Source organism: Pan paniscus, chromosome 20, assembly GCF_029289425.2.
Source record: "Pan paniscus chromosome 20, NHGRI_mPanPan1-v2.0_pri, whole genome shotgun sequence".
NCBI classification, from domain to species: Eukaryota; Metazoa; Chordata; class Mammalia; order Primates; family Hominidae; genus Pan; species Pan paniscus.
In genome coordinates this window covers 21089632-21105360 of record NC_073269.2, presented here as the reverse complement: position 1 = coordinate 21105360, position 15729 = coordinate 21089632, and the positions used below count along the sequence as shown (strand labels likewise).

Sequence of the window (15729 nt, the reverse complement as noted above, 5' to 3'; positions counted from 1 at the left end):
ACGAGCTCGGCAAGACAGGAGAGGGAGGGGGAGAATGAAGGCAAGAGGGTGCTGGCCAGGCAGGGCCATCAGCACTGGTCGGGGAGGGAGCCAAGAGCAGGCAGCACTTCCTGCGTATGTGCTATTTCACCCATGGACCAAGTAGCAGTTCACAGAAGCAGCATCTGGGGGCCTTGTTAATGTTTTCCGGGACCCTGGCCCCAGAGCCTCCGCTTTGGCAGGTCAGGGCTGGCCCATGAACCTGCATTTCTAGCTAGGACACAGGGGATGCTGCTGTGGACACAAGGACCATGCTCTGAATGGGCCATCAGTTTGGGGAGAGGTGGGGACAAGCTGTTGGCCATCTGAGGGTGCAGCAGATTGGATGAGAGAAGACTCTGCCTCTGTGGCCTCCTCTGTGTGGCCCCGGAGTGGTGGCCCATGGTCCAGCACTGCAGCTGCCTCTTCCCGCAGCTGCTTTTCCTGTGTTTCAGCTGGGGAAGCAGAGGGAGCTGGTGACACCTCGTGGGGCCACAGCGAAGGTCGGCGACAAAACCAGGCAAGCCCTGTGGTCACGCAGGAGGAGTCGGGACCACGCCGCATCAGAGGAAGGCTGTGGAGTATTCAATGAATGGAATTTAATGTAACTATGACATGAACACACACAGGGTGGGGAAGACGGGTGACCAAGCGCAGACGTGGGTGACACGTGGCCCCGCTCTCTGGACCCTCAGTGGGAAAAAGTCTGAGGCCGGCGTCTCTCACCAAACCCCACCTCCCCTGGTGGGTCAATACTGATCTGGCTGAGTGACAGCATCTCGTGACCCAGGCTGGCCCTGGGAAGGCGCCACAGGCGAGGCCTGCGAGTCCAGGGAGCAGGCAGATGCTACAGTGGCCCCCGAGTGCGCCAGGTGCCAGCCCCGACGTGTAAACGGCCCGCTGTGGGCGCTGCCGGGAAGGAAGACAAGAAGGGTGAGGGCTCGTCCTCACCAAGTGCTTCCTGAGTGCCGTAGGACGTGGGTGGGACATGGGGACAGTGAGGGTAACACAAACAGCAACGAATGCACAAAGACAACTTCCAGGAACACCCATAAACCCATAACGTTCAACAAAATGGCAACAAAACGACGCCCCTGCTGGCCCGGCGAGGCTGGCGCTTCCTTCGTGGCAGATGCCACCTGCAGCTGGCTGGCTGGCAAGCGTTGGCCAAGCTTTTTGGTACCTGGGAGCTCAACAGCATAAAAGGCTGTAACCTCTACACGGAAAAATTTCACATCCTTCCCCTGAAACTGACTTCAGGGGCAAAGAAACGAGACTTCTCGAAGACCAGCCTCTTCTGGGAAAGGGGCTTCTGAGACGAGTGTCGACGGCAGAGCAGATGGCCTGGGGAAGGCAGGGGTCCCTGGGCAGAGGCTGGGAGGGTGGCCAGAGACCAGGGAGGGCCCCTCCATCTGGTGGGTTTGGCAGGTGTGTCCCCTGGTGCTGCCACCAGGAGCCCCGAGGCCGGGGTGTTGGCTGCGACAGCCCCTCACTGGGTCCGGAGCTGGTAATCTAGGAGACAGGAGGGAGGCGTCATGCTGGGCTCTGCACCCTCCCCGCTTTCAGGACCCGACCCGATGGCTCCACCCTGGGGGCAGCCACAGAGGACGCCTCAGTACAACCCCACCCCACGGGTGGGGCCTCACTCACCTCCATTCTGCGTGATATAACGCACCCAGGGCAGGGCCTGGTACCCACTCTTCTCAATGATCTTCAGGTAGCGCACCTGGGGCACAGGTAGCAGGGCCCTGAGCACCGCAGGCTCCCGCCCTGTTGGTCCCCCCTTAATCTTTCCTGCTGGGGCAGCCTGGGGCTGGCAGGGGAGGCCATGACGAGAGGATAAGCACAGGCCTCAGGGGGGTGAAAGGGATTTGTCTGGACCATGCAAATGTGTGGGAGGGCAGAGCCGCCTCTGGAAGCGGTGAGCAGCCAGGATGTGGCTTGCAGACACGGCCTCAGCAGCCTGCTTGGGGGGCCCGGCCAGAAGGCCCCTGGATCTCTGGGAGCCTCTCCTCCCTCTGTGGGCTTTTGAGGGGGTGCCAGGGAAAAGAGGTCCCATGGGGCATGAGTGGACGGCAGAGCCTCAAATGCTAGTTTGGGGCAGAATGAGTGAGCTTTGAGCTCAGGGGTCAGGGCTGAGCAGAGGCAGCCTGGCCTCTCCCTGTCTGTGGGGAGGCAGAGGCCCACAGCACAGCAGGGTCCTGATTCCAGCTGACACCCTTTCCCAAGCTGGCTGCATTGATGTCTGTCACCTGCGGCCTCTGTCCCTGTTCTGGGCCCCGGCCGCCTGGGCCTTACGTACCTGGATGCCGGAGGTAGTGAAGTAAGGGATCTCGAACTTGACACTGATCGGGGGCTTGCCCTCCTTGTCTTCGGCCTCCACACTAGGCAGGCCGAAGTGGGCCCGCATCAGGTACTCCTTGCCGCCCTGGGGAGCAGACGAGGGAGGCGCTCAGGCCTAGGCCCTGCCCCAGCTTAGCCAACAGCTCTGGCCCTAGTGGCGATGGGCAGAGACTGACCACTCACCCCAGTCCAGGGAGGGGAGCATGAGCCCCTGTGCTGGGGAGCCAAAGCTCGGCCCTGTGCTGCCCCAGGCTGGTAAGGACAGCCCCTGCTCTGGGGTGCCCAGCTGCCCCATGAGGACACCCAGGCGCCCAGAGCTGAGCTCACCAAGCTGCCAGCCCCAGTCACCAAGCCCCTGCCAGTGTGGTCTGCAGTGGCCCAGCACCCCCCGCCCAGCTCCCCTAATGCACTTTCCTCCAAGGCTGGTGAACCAGACAGACCGGCCATGGGAAGGAAGAGTGTGTAATGACCGTGGCAGGGGAGAGCTGCTGGGGACAGGGGCCACACGCCCAGTCTCAGAACAGCATGTGAAAGAAAAGAGAGTGTCCAGGTGAGAACCATGACCAGGGAGAGGCGACAAAAGGAAGAAACCAAGGAGCGTGCACTGAGTGACGATTCAGCCCTGGGTCCTGCTCCTGAGGGTGAGCAGGGGGCGGCTGTGGCTCTGACTGGAACCCGAGTCCTGGCTGTGACCTTCACCCTCTCCCTGCCTTGAGGAGCAACAGGTTGCATCCTGGTCACCCCCAGTGCCTGGTCTCGCCCTGAGCAGTCGGGGGCACGACCTCAGCTCTGGCCGCGCCTGGGACCCCACGTCTCTGCTCCCCAGGGCTCAGGCCGAGGTTCCGTGGGAGCTACTGCCGCCTAGGGCTGTTTCTGCCTCACAGCAGGGGCTGTCCCCCGTGCACCTGGGGCAGGGCCGAGTGGTTCATCTCTGCCTACTGCCACCAGGGCAGTGTGAGAGTGAGGACTCTGCCTGACTTGGTGACGTGCTGAGTACAGACTCCAGGGGGATGACGGGGGGAAGATGCGACATCAGCAACTGGTAAAGCAGGCAGCGAGGGAACAAATCCGCTCGGTGACTAGCCTGTGCCCCAAACACTCAGCCAGACCCCAAATCTGAACCTTAGCAAAGACCAAATGGAAAACACAAACAAAGAAAATGCAGGGAAGCAGACGCCAGGGGCGATGGAGGCCTGCACACCCAGCCTGTGTTGTCACGTTGAGCCGAGTGGGTTTAATTCTGCTCTCGATGAGAGCTGTAGGCTGGCGCCGGCTCACACACCAAAACCCACTCAACGCCACAAAGGCACAGTGAGGGCTCCCCGGGTAGGAAGAACAGGCATTGACAGGCGTGCTGCCAAAGGCAGACAAAAGAGGACAGGGCTGCCATCATCACAAGGGAGAAAGGTGCACAGGAGGACAGGCCACAATCCTAGAGGCTGCCGTCCCATAAGCCACAGGGACAACACAATAGTCACAGGTACCCATGCATGAAGTAACATGGCAGCAACTTCTGTGAAGCAGGTGCTATAGGAGATGCAGAGAGAGCCAGGAAAAGGCCTGGACGCGAGGCCCGGCCCAGATCTCCATCCAGGTGGACAGTGTCATGTGCCATGGCCACCCATGGGCACATATCAAATTCCCTCACCTGGTAACAGACAGCAGTAGGGACAGGACTGAGAAACACTCTAGGTTTAAAAGCAAATAGCCTACACTATGGCACTTCCACAAAAAGTTGAAAATAGAATCACCATATGATCCAGCAATTCCACTTCTGGGGATACACCCAAAACAAATGGAAGCTGGGTCTTGAAGAGGTATTTGTGCACTCGTTCACAGCAGCATTATTCACAATAGGCCAGGCGTGGTGGCTCACGCCTGTCATCCCAGTGCTTTGGGAGGCCGAAGCAGGCAGATCACCTGAGACCAGCCTGAGCAACATAGCGAAACCCTGTTTCTACTAAAAATACACAAATTAGCTGGGTGTGGTGGCATGTGCCTGTAATCTTAGCTACTTGGGAGGCTGAGGCAGGAGAATCGCTTGAACCCGGGAGGTGGAGTTGCAGTAAGCCGAGATCATGCCTCTGCAGTAAGCCGAGATCGTGCCTCTGCACTCCAGCCTGGGCAACAGAGTGAGACTTCATCTCAGAAACAGAAAAAACTAACCTAAAAAAAAAAAACTTTTAGTATGGAGCAATCTAAGAAAGGGGGAAGGATATCTATCTATCTATCTAATCTGTATTTCTAATCTCTCTCTCTGTGTTTTTTTTTTTTTTTGAGACAGAGTCTTGCTCTGTTGCCCAGGCTGGAGTGCAGTGGTGCAATCTCGGCTTACTGCAAGCTCTGCCCCCCGAGTTCACACCATTCTCCCGCCTCAGCCTCCCGAGTAGCTGGGACTACAGGCACCCACCACCACACCCGGCTAATTTTTTGTATTTTTAGTAGAGACGGGGTTTCACCTGTTAGCCAGGATGGTCTTGATCTCCTGACCTTGTGATCCGTCCGCCTCGGCCTCCCAAAGTGCTGGGATTACAGGCGTGAGCCACGGCGCCCGGCCCTCTCTGTATTTCTTAAAATTTATTTTTTGCAGTTCCTTTTGTCCTTAGGGTGTGTTATTTGAAGTGATGTGTCTCTGTGGTTGTCATCAACTTGATACGCTGATGAATTAATTTTGCTTTTGGTTTTTAGGAATTACCTTTTTTCCATTGTGATTTAATTTTGTTTTCTGTGCATGGAAAGCACTCACAGGTGTACCTTCACACAGTGCAGGTTTGGTTCCAGACCACTGCCATAAAGCACATAGCACAGTTAGGCAAGTCACACACATTTTTTGGTTTCCCAGTGCATGTAAAAGTTACGTTTACCAGCCAGGCACGGTGGCCCACACCTGTAATCTCAGCACTTTGGGACGCTGAGTCAGGCGGATCACAAGGTCAGGAGCTCGTGACCAGCTTGGCCAACATCGTGAAACCCCATCTCTATTAAAAATACAAAAATTAGCCAGGCGTGGTGACGCATGCCTGTAATCCCAGCTGCTCAGGACGCTGAGGCAGGAGAATCACTTGAACCTGGGAGGCGGAGGTTGCAGTGAGCCGAGATTGTGCCACTGCACTCCAGCCTAGGCGACAGAGCGAGACTCTGTCTCAAAAAAAAAAAAAAAGGTTACCGTATACTGTAGTCTGAATGTGCAACAGTATTATGTCTAGGAGAATGTACATACCTTAGTTAAAACATACTTTATTGCTAAAAAGTGACAACACAGAGACCACATGCTGTTGGAATAATGACACCAACAGACTTGCTCAGTGCAGGGTTGCCACAAACCTTCCATTTGTTTAAAAACTAAAACAAAAATAAAAATGCAGTATCTGGGAAGCACAATAAAATGAGGTGTGCCTGTGCATGGCTTCGAAGTAAAATCTACACAAGCACAGTCCACGCCGGCCTGTGTCTCGGCCCTTAGCCCTGTCCCTTCCTCCCCCGTCTACAGCTCACCATGCTGTTTATTTGATGAAGTATTCTCCCAGTGTGTTTTAAATGATAAATACTATTTTCAACAGTGGAATTGCAGGAAAAGAGGAGCTAATCCAACTATCCGGGATGGTCACCACCCCTCCATGGAATATCCACAGCTCCCAAAGCTGACCACCAAGAAGACAGTCAATACCAGAAGGAAAACGCTCTGCCGCAGCGCCACGTGGAAGGGCAGGCACTGAGCTGGCTCTACTTGCACATAATGAGGAAAAGCAAAATACACAGAAAGAAAGGTGAGGAGACACGCGGAAAGGCTGACGGGAGTATCACGTGGTGGGGTAACTGGCTTTTCTCTCTCCTTCCTCTACTTTCTGTATTTTATGTCATGTGATTAGACTGAGGCTGGGAGGGAAAGTACCATCATGAAATTCAAGGCACTTGAATTGCAGCATTTCCAGCTTAACTCAGCTGGGGCTGTCCCCAAGTCCCCCTGGGATGCAGACGGAGAGAGAGGGGAGAACATGGAAAGCAGCGCCTGCCCTGAGCCCCCCTGGTGGAGCAGGTCAGTGCCACCCGGCTCAGCTCCAGAGCCATGCCTGGGCCTAGCCTCTCTGTGCACTGCATACACCCGGCAAGCCCAGACTCAGCTCCTCAGAATCCTTAACATGTTGTCGGGGAAGCCACGCCGGTGCAGAGCTGGCCCAGGACATGGGCGGCTGGTGCGGAGCTCTGGAGGCTGTGCTGCTCCGGCCTACAGGCAGCCGTTCCCCTCGATGGCAGGCAAGGCTGAGCCTGCACAGAAAGGGCCCTAGACCTGCCAGTGTGGACGGGGCTCCTTTAGGGCCTGCATGGACAAGAGCCCCATCTCACATCAGTACTCAGGGACATCACAGAGAGGGAGGGAGAGGGCACTGCCCTGAGGTGAAGACAGAGGCTGGTTCACAAACAAGAGGAAGGCAGAAAGGGGCCCAGGGGCCGAGTCAGCCTCTGCCTCCACTCCAGTCCTCAGCTCTCCGTCCACCCTTTCAGAAGCCCCAGGTGTGGAAGACACAGTGGCCACTGTCACCCCATCTTGAGGTGCAGGGGGTCCTGAGGCACCCAGGCTGCCTTGCAGAGACAGGCGCGGGGGGCACGTGGATGTCTGGACAGAGTGCTCACCGGGAAGGACTTGATGGACCACACGATCTCGCTGTTCTCAGGGACCCACTTAACGCTCCCCACCGTCGTCTTGAACTTGGGTGAGTCGGCATCATTGGGCACGGGAATGTGGATCTCCACGTTGTTGGCTGTTGACCGCCGCTTGAACTGGCTTTTGGCCTGCAGGCCAGGCCAATGCGGCCCAGGGTTATGGAGGCCAAGGTGAGCTGGCCAGCCTCTCCAGGACACATGCCCCTCAGCCTGGCCCGGGGGATCCTCCCTAGCCCCGCCCCTGGCCCCACTTCTCCAGGCACTACCCACCCCCTCTCCTGCCCTCGAGACTCTCCCAAGACCTAATTTCAGGAGTTTCATCTTCGTCCTCCTGTCTGCTCAGCTTCCAAGGCTCCTCATCCCTCCCTCTGCCCTGCCCTCCTAGGACAATGTCTGTGTCCCAGGGCCAGGCTGCGCTGGACAGGGTCGCTGAGGGGCAGAGGTGCTCCACCTGGGGGCAACACCTCTGGGAGTGTCCTGGATGCCTGGCTACAGGCCCCTCCCCACAAGTGGCACTATCTAGGAGCAGGCCCCAGGCGGTGTCCCCTCAGTGTCAGGCCACTCCTGCATCTGAGGCCACAGTGAGGGTGCACGGATGGCAGCCCTACGGCACCCCCAGCCCTCGGTTAGGCTCCTGGGACGGGCCAGAGACGCCAGAAGGCCCTCAGTGGGTGGCCTCGGCCCACGCACCTTGATCATGTACTCGATGCGGCTGTGGGAGTGCTTCTCGATCACCGACTCGATCCATATCAAAGGCTTGACCTGCCGAGGAGGGCAAAGAGGGTGCTCACACCTGGCCTTGTTTGACAAAGGCCCATTTCAGAGGGGAAACCAAGGCCCAGGGCAAGGGACCACCTGCCCAGGTGTGGGCCCAGAGCCCTGCAGGGAGCGTACAGCCAGTGTCAGGGAGGGCCAGGGCAGACAGGCCGAGGTAGCCGGGAGCTACCAGGGAGGCCTTGGGGCAAATGCAGAAAACATGACCAGGGCCTGCTCTGGGGGCTGCCTGGGAAAGGGGTGGTGGTGGCCAAAGGGGTCTGTGCCCCTCAGAAAGCTCGGAGTCCCAAGTCCTCAGACTCCATCTCTGCAGAGCCAGGCAGCTCATGGAGCGTGGGGTGGGGCTGGCCCTGGCGCCTGCCTGGGCTTCACCTCCTGGAGGTGAAGGGGAGAAGTCCGCCGACAGCCCAGCCCCAGGGTGGCGCACTCACGTGGGTGTTGAGACGGTAGGACATGAGCTCGAACTCGCCGTCGGGCGGGATGAAGGAGATGGTGCGGTCATTCTCGAAGCGTGATAGCCGCACACACTGGTGAAACTTCACATCCTCCAGCTCCACGGATTTGCTTTTGCCGCCTGGGGTCAGGGGTGAGGGTAGGACAGACCTGGGCCCTCCGGGTCACTATCTCAGCAGTACTCCTACCACCTGCAACCCACCCCGGCAGAGCAGGGCCCCCAGTCCACGCACTGAGAGCAGCCTGGGCCACAAACACCAAGGGGGCTGGGTCCCAAGACAACTGCCCCATCACTCCTCACACCCCTGGGGTCCCCAGGGGCAGGGCTGGTGGGTCTGGTTCATGCTGAGTCTCCAGCGGCCATCCCAGGGCCCAGCCAGGGGACCTGCTCAGGACACGTTCACTGAATGATCAGTGGACTTGGCTGGGGGATGGCTCGGGGCTCCCCAAGGGCTCAGGCCCTGGCATCCACAGGGTCCTGGGTCCTACCTTGGTTTGCCACCTCACTGAGGGCTATGTGGGTGAGGCCCTGCCCAGCCCCAGGCGGGGAGCTGCCCTGATAGACTGATGCCCGAGAAGCCCTCACCGGGCTAGGAATGGGGGCATGCCCAGCCACTGCACCCTCTTCCAGTGGCCTGTGACAGCTGAGTGGGAGGCACAGTTCACAAAACCAGGCCCTGGGCCCCTCTGCCCCCGCCCTGCTAAGGGAAGTGTTAGAGGCCAGGCGGCGGGAACGAGAATCACCATGCGTGGCCTTCACACGGCCCACACCTAGGGCCCAAGGTGAGGGGAGAAACATGGCCTGGGAGGGAGAGAGCAAGGCCTCAGCCTAAGCCCCAGTGCCCCAGGCAGAGCAGGGCAGGGTGCAGGACCTGGCGTGTGAGGCCGGGTGACGGGGGCCTCCCAGCTGGACTGGAGGATCTTCACTCCCCTGCACCTTCTATGTCCAGGGATAGATGAATACTCTACACAGCTGTCTCAAGCAGTGTGAAGTGCTGCTCAACCAAGTGCTTGAAACCAGCTCGTTCCTCCGCCTGGCCCAACCCTGCCCTGGGCTGTAATGTGTGTGCCTGGTGAAGCCATCCTCATGGGCAGGGCCCTTGGCAAGGGTACTCACGGCCCGTGTTGTCAAAGAGGACCTTGTCGTTGAGGCCCAGGCGCAGCTCAGGCATGCCCGAGAGGAAGACTCGCATCTTGATGGAGCCCACGATCTCGCTGCGCAGGACGTTGCCATTGGCGCTGACCTGGGGGTGGTGGTGTGGGCGTGAGGGGAGGTCCCCAACTCACCAGCCACTGCCTCCTACCACATCATGTGACCCTCTGGCCACCCCACTCTCAACGCCCTTCTCACCTCCAAGCCCATCCCTCTCCTGGGCATCCCCTGAGCTGGGAGAGTCCCAGCTGTGGCTAAGGTCTACCCCTAACCCACACCAACCCACGCCTGGCTGAGGGTCCCCAGGCTCACCCCTCCAGCCTTCATGCCGAGGCCCTGTGGACATGAGGTGGACACTGTGGGTCCTGCCCTCTAGGCCTCAGGCCACACTGGGGCCTGATGATGCGTGCCTTGAGCCCCCTCTGAGGGTTCTCTATCAGGTACCAGTCCCTCCCTCCTAGGAGCCCCCTGAATGCTCGGGCCAGCCCGGCAGCTGGTCCCCATTCTGAGTCAGCCTTGAGAGTCCATGAGCTCGGCTGGACCTGGGCCAGGACCCTGTGGTCCCTGCTCAGCCAATGGGCTGGGCTGGGGTCTCTTGAACCAGGCCAGACTTGCTTTTCTTGAAAGCTGTTTCTCCTCTTGGCCTCCCAGGGAGGCCACTGGCCCCTCACCCCCCAGGGCTTATGAGAGATGGTGCTTCCTGAGTCCTGACCCCTTCTTGCTTCCCAGGGCCACCCTGAAGTGTGATAACACTTGATCCAAAATAATCAACTTAAATCCAGTCACAGTGGCTAACACTGACAGCATTTCCACTGTGCCAGCCATTGCTCCACACACGCCTCGACAACCTCTGGGGCAGGGACTGTGGGGAGATGACCTGAGGGGCTGTAACCCACTGCGCATGCCAAGATGCATCTGAAAGTGCAATTGAAAATCCACATCGGGGCGATGGTCCTGCACCCCCTAGCCTGTCCTGCGTGAGCCAAGATGCTGGAGCATCTCTTCTTGCATCCATTTTAGAGGTGAGGAAACAGGCACAGATCAGAGGCCCCGTGCTGACGGCACAGAGTGACAGGCAGAAGAATCACTGGGGCTGCAGCCCTGGCCACCACTGCACACTGCCATGCTGCACGAGACCATGCCCACACCAGCAAGTGGGCCAAAGGCCACCAACTTGGATACCTGGGCCCAGATGCTGGCTCCAGCCAGGCTAACATGTGCAGGGCCTGCATTTCCTATCTGCAGAGTGGCAGGAGAGTCTGTGCAGTCTTATGCATGATGTCCAAAAAGCACTGGGTAGACAAACAAAAGCCCTTCACCAGCTTGCCGCCTCTGAGGGAATCGCGAAAACTGAGGTGCCAAGCAAATGACAGCCCTGGGAGGGGCAGGGAACCGGACATGGCCCCAAGGGCTCCAGTTCTGTCACCTTCCCCAGCCTCACCTCCTCGTGCTGTCCTGTCCTCATCTCGCAAGCGGCTCCCTGATCCCATGGTGCACAACAGCTTCCCTGCGTCTGCCTGCTTGTCTCTCTCTCTCTCTCTCCCTGCTGGGGGAAGCCACGTGGGGCTGCGCGCTGCCGTGTCCAGCACCAGAAACAGCGTGTGTGGCAGGAGGTGCTCAGTGGGCATGCGGAGGCTCAGGAGCTCGGGACCCTCACTGGCCGGGGCTCCGGGAGCCTGAGCATTGGGATTTCGCCTGCCTCTTTCTCGGAGGGCCCTCCACTCCACTGAGACGGCCCCTAATTCCCCTTGGGTGCTGCCTCCCCCTCAGGGAGTTGGGACTGGCCCTGGCAGCCAGCTGTAACTGAACACGTGAGGTCGTGAATGCCGCGAGAGCAGGCCCAGGGAGTGGAGCTGAAAAGCTGCCCAGCCCACGAGGCTGATTTCGGCCCTGCGGGCAGCAATCAGAACCTTCTCAGCTGAGGTGTGACCAGCCATGCAGAGCCGGTGCCCTTCCCAGGGCGGGTGCTGAAGGGATGCTTGCTCAGGGCCCGGCTGTGTAAGTACCAGGCTGCACTCAGATGATCGCATCTGGAGGCAAATGTTGACCCAGCCACCAGCTCTGCAAGCCACTTAGGAAGGTGGCATTCTGACAGCTGCCCTTGTGCTGACCTGTTTGGAGGAGTGGGATCCTTCCGGGCGGAGCCACATGCAGCAGCGCACTGTGGCGGGGACCCCCGCAGCCCTAGCGCTTTCCTGCTCGACTCTCTCTAAGCTGCCCCCTGGGACTTGCCTTTGCACCCCACAGCACCCAGATGGACCCTGTTTTTGGCTCAATAAACAATCAGACAAGGGTCCCCAGGGGAGAGGGGAATGTGGTTAGCGAGGCCACTGTCCCGTCCCAGAAAGTAAGAAAGCGAAGAGGTCTGCACGGAGTGCGCGGGACAGTCTTTCTGGGCAGCACTCTCCTTGGCAATTCCATGTCTGCAGCCTCAGCCCTCCAGAAATCCTGGCCCAGGTCACGGAGACACCCAAGTGCACACGTCTGGGGCTGAGCAAGCGTGCTCAATGCTGCACTGCCAGTGGCCGTCAGAAACGGGACCCGAGTGACCTGCATGACTGGATTGGCTGAGCCCATACAGTCCACCCACACCGCAGGGATGAGGCCAGCGTGAACACAAAAGAAAGCAAGCGGCTGGTGAGGCAGGTCGGCTGGCGCCCCTTCCCCTGCCACTGACTACAGCTCTGAAACCTGGGCAGGAGGCTTGGCAGCTGCCGGAAGACTGAAGACAGCAGCAGGTGAACCAGGGAAGAGCCACGAATGCACAGTGTCCCCACTGCCCCCCATGAGAAAGTGCAGCGGCAATCTGGAAGCAGAAGTGTGCACCACAGAGCACACGAGAGCTCAGCAGAGCCTCCAGGCCTGGCTCTGGGGCCAGAAGAGGAACTCCTGACTCTCCCGGAAAACACAGAAGCCCCCCATCTCCCCTGTTCCTCATGCCCCAGGCCCTGTGGTGCCAGCTACTGTTCCGAGGGGGTGAGGCAACCGTTGTCCTTTTCTCTCTCTGTCCTCTCTCCATGTGGGCTGGGAAGTGGGCCCAATGGCAGACGTGTACAACAGTAAACCGCAAGGAATCAGAAAAGTACCGGGTAGACAGCACAGAGCCAGAAGCTCAGGAAAGTCACCCCATGAAGTGGTTTATGTCTCCAGAACTCTCTAGAATCGAGCATCTGTGACTCCTGTGCATATACCATACTTTGACTTACCAAAGATTTTGAGAACTGAACTAACCACTCGGGTCCCAGACTGACCACTGGGCAGTGCACGCCCAGGAGATCTGACCAGGAAATGGCACGGGGGCTTTAAAAACTGACGTGATGTTCATGGCCTACAGGTTGGGGATTGGAACTTGTGGCCTGAAAGTAAGATTGGCTGTTGGCTAAAACAAAAACATCAATATTTCCCATATAGCTTAAATAAGACCTACAGTATCACCACATAATGCTCAAAAAGTCCAGGATGCAATCCAAAATTACTCAGCATACAAACAACCACGAAAATGTCAACTTGCCTGGAAAACCCAATCAACCACTGTCAACACTTCACAGATGTTGGGATTATCTGATGAAGACTTTAAACAGCTATTTTTAAAATTGCAAATGCTTGCAACAAATGTTAAAATAGAAAGTCTCAGCAAAGAAACAGATGATAAAGAAGAATCAACCAGGAGTTCGAGACTAGCCTGGGCAACACAGCAAGTCCTGGTCTCTACAAAATAAAAAATAAAAAAAAATTAGCCAGGCATGGTGGTGCGTGCCTGTGGTCTCAGCTACTCAGCACACTCAGATGGGAAGATCACTTAAACACAGGAGGTTGAGGCTGCAGTGAGCTATAACTGCACCACTATACTCCAGCCTGGGCAACAGAGTAAGACCCTGTCTCAAAAAAAAAAACAAAAACAAAACAAAAAACAAAACAAAACAAAAAAAAACAACAAAAAAAGAGAAGAATCAAATGGAGAATTTAAAAAAATATAGTAACTGAAATAAACAACTTGCTCAATGGACTTAATAGCAGAATGGAGGCCAGGTACAGTGGCTCATGCCTGTAATCCCAGCACTCTGGGAGGCTGAGGTGGGAAGATCACTTGCCCCAGGAGTTCTAGCTCAGCCAGGGCAACACAGCGAGACCCTCATCTCTACAAAAAATTTTTTTAAAATTAGCCAGCCTTGGTGGTGCACACCTGTAGTCCCAGCTACTCAGGAGGCTGAAGCAGAAGGATCGCTTGAGCCCAGGAGGTTGGGGCTACAGTGAGCCATGCTTGCTCCATGGCTCTCCAGCCTGGATGACAGAGTGGGACCCTATCTCAAAAAAAAAAAAAAAAAAAAATAATAATAATAACAGAATGGAGATAAACAGGAAAGGGCCAAAGAACCTGTGAACTTAAAGGCAGATCAACGTAAATTATCCAATCTAACAGAGAGAAGAAAAGATAGAATAAAATAAGCAGCCTCAGGGACACATGATATAATAACCAAAGGTCTTTCATGTCACCGGAGTCCTGAAGGAAGAGTAAAATGACAAAAACATATCTGAGGGCTGGGTGCGGTGGCTCATGCCTGTAATCCCAGCACTTTGGGAGGCTGAGGCAGGTGGATCACCTGAGGTTGGGAGCTTGAGACCAGCCTGATTAACATGGAGAAACCCTGTCTCTACTAAAAATACAAAATTAGCCAAGTGTGGTGGCGAATGCCTGTAATCCCAGCTACTCGGGAGGCTGAGACAGGAGAATTGCTTTGTAGAAAGTAAAAAAGTTCCTCTTCAAAGTTTCCCTTCTCACTAAAGAATAAATCATAAGTGTTAGAAATAATGTACATTCTATGTCCTTGTACTTTAACCGAAATATTTGTTTTAGACATAAAGGATGTTAGATATAAGGGAATGAGTACATTCTATGTCCTTGTACTTTAACCAAGATATTTGTTTTTGACGTAAGAGATGTTAGATATAAGGGAATGAGTATATTCTATGTCCTTGTACTTTAACCAAGATATTTGTTTTTAGATGTAAGGGATGTTAGATATAAGGGAATGAGTCAACTTCCTCTTTTTCCTTTGTTCTCCCTTGACTTTACCTATTTAGGAAAGTTTTAAGTTATTAGCCAGTCAGGTTTAGCTTAGATTGTGAGGTCTGGCTCCAGCCAATGGAGATAGGACACAGCAGCAGGGACAAGCTGCATAAGGGATAAAAACGGCTTTCCTCCTTTGTTCGGGTGTGCTCTCGCCATTGTTCCATCTGCGAGGAGCACCCTTTCTGCAGAAAGTAAATTTGCCTTGCTGAGAAAACTTTTTGTTTGAATGCTGATTTTTCCTTGTGGTACCGAGGAACAAGCATTCTGTTTCTGAATAAACATTTTACTTATAACAGCTTGAACCTGGGAGGCAGAGGTTGCAGTGAGCCGAGATTGTGCCATTGCACTCCAGACTGGGCAACAAGAATGAAACTCTGTCTCAAAAAACAAAACAAAACAACAAAACAAAAAACCATATTTTAGGAAACAATGATTGATAACTTCCCAATTTGATGAAAGACATAAACTTACAGATCCAAGAAGCTGAACAAATCCCAAACAGTAGAAAGACAAAGATGTGCACACCTCATCTAACTGCTGAAACTAAAGGCAAAGAAAAATCTGGAAAGCAGCCAGAGGACAATAACACATCACCTACAGGGGAATAAAGATTTGGGGGACTGTGGATTTCTCACCAGAAATGATGGATGCCAGAAGGAAGTGGTATAACATATTAAAGTGCTAAACAAAAACCGTCAATTCAGAAGTCCATATCCAGTGAAAATAGCCTTCAGGGATAAAGGTAAAATATAGAGACATTCTTAAAGGAAAGCCAAGGGAATGTGTAGCCAGTGACCTCCTCTACAAGAATGGCTTTAAAAAAAAACCTTTTTAGGGCTGGGCGCAGAGGCTCATGCCTGTAATCCCAGCATTCTGGGAGGCCGGGGTGAGCGGATCACTTGAGGTCAGGAATTTGTGACCAGCCCAGCCAACAAGGTGAAATCCTGTCTCTACTAAAAATACAAAAATTACCCAGGCGTGGTGGTAGATGCCTGTAATCTCAACTACATGGGAGGCTGAGGCTGGAGAATCGCTTGAACCTGGGAGGCAGAGGTTGCGGTGAGCTGTAATCGCGCCACTGCACTCCAGCCTGGGTGATAGAGCGAGACTCTGTCTCAAAAAAAACACAAAAAACAAAAACCCCCCAAAACTAGCCAGGCATGGTGGCACACGGCTGCAGTCCCAGCTACTTGGGAGGCTGAGGCAGGATGATCACTTGAGCAAGATGATCACTGGAGTCAAAGTGTAGTGAGCT

At 55.5% G+C, this 15729-nt stretch overlaps 1 protein-coding gene across 4 annotated transcripts in view; it reads right to left on the bottom strand.

Moving 5' to 3' along the window:
• Positions 1-602: 602 nt before the first annotated feature.
• Positions 603-15729, bottom strand: part of AP1M1 (adaptor related protein complex 1 subunit mu 1) — a 37613-nt gene continuing 22486 nt past the window's right edge. For 2 of the 4 annotated variants that reach the window (XM_003813557.5, XM_034944374.3), the window contains 7 exons: positions 9368-9494; positions 8229-8371; positions 7714-7785; positions 6994-7152; positions 2321-2446; positions 1669-1744; positions 603-1530 (listed from right to left, as the gene is read on the bottom strand). In XM_003813557.5, coding sequence (XP_003813605.1) covers positions 1508-1530; positions 1669-1744; positions 2321-2446; positions 6994-7152; positions 7714-7785; positions 8229-8371; positions 9368-9494 — 726 coding nt within the window. In that variant the 3' untranslated portion in view covers positions 603-1507. The remainder of the gene's footprint in view (positions 1531-1668; positions 1745-2320; positions 2447-6993; positions 7153-7713; positions 7786-8228; positions 8372-9367; positions 9495-15729) is intronic. The other 2 variants (XM_063599987.1, XM_063599986.1) reach the window with 1 other exon arrangement.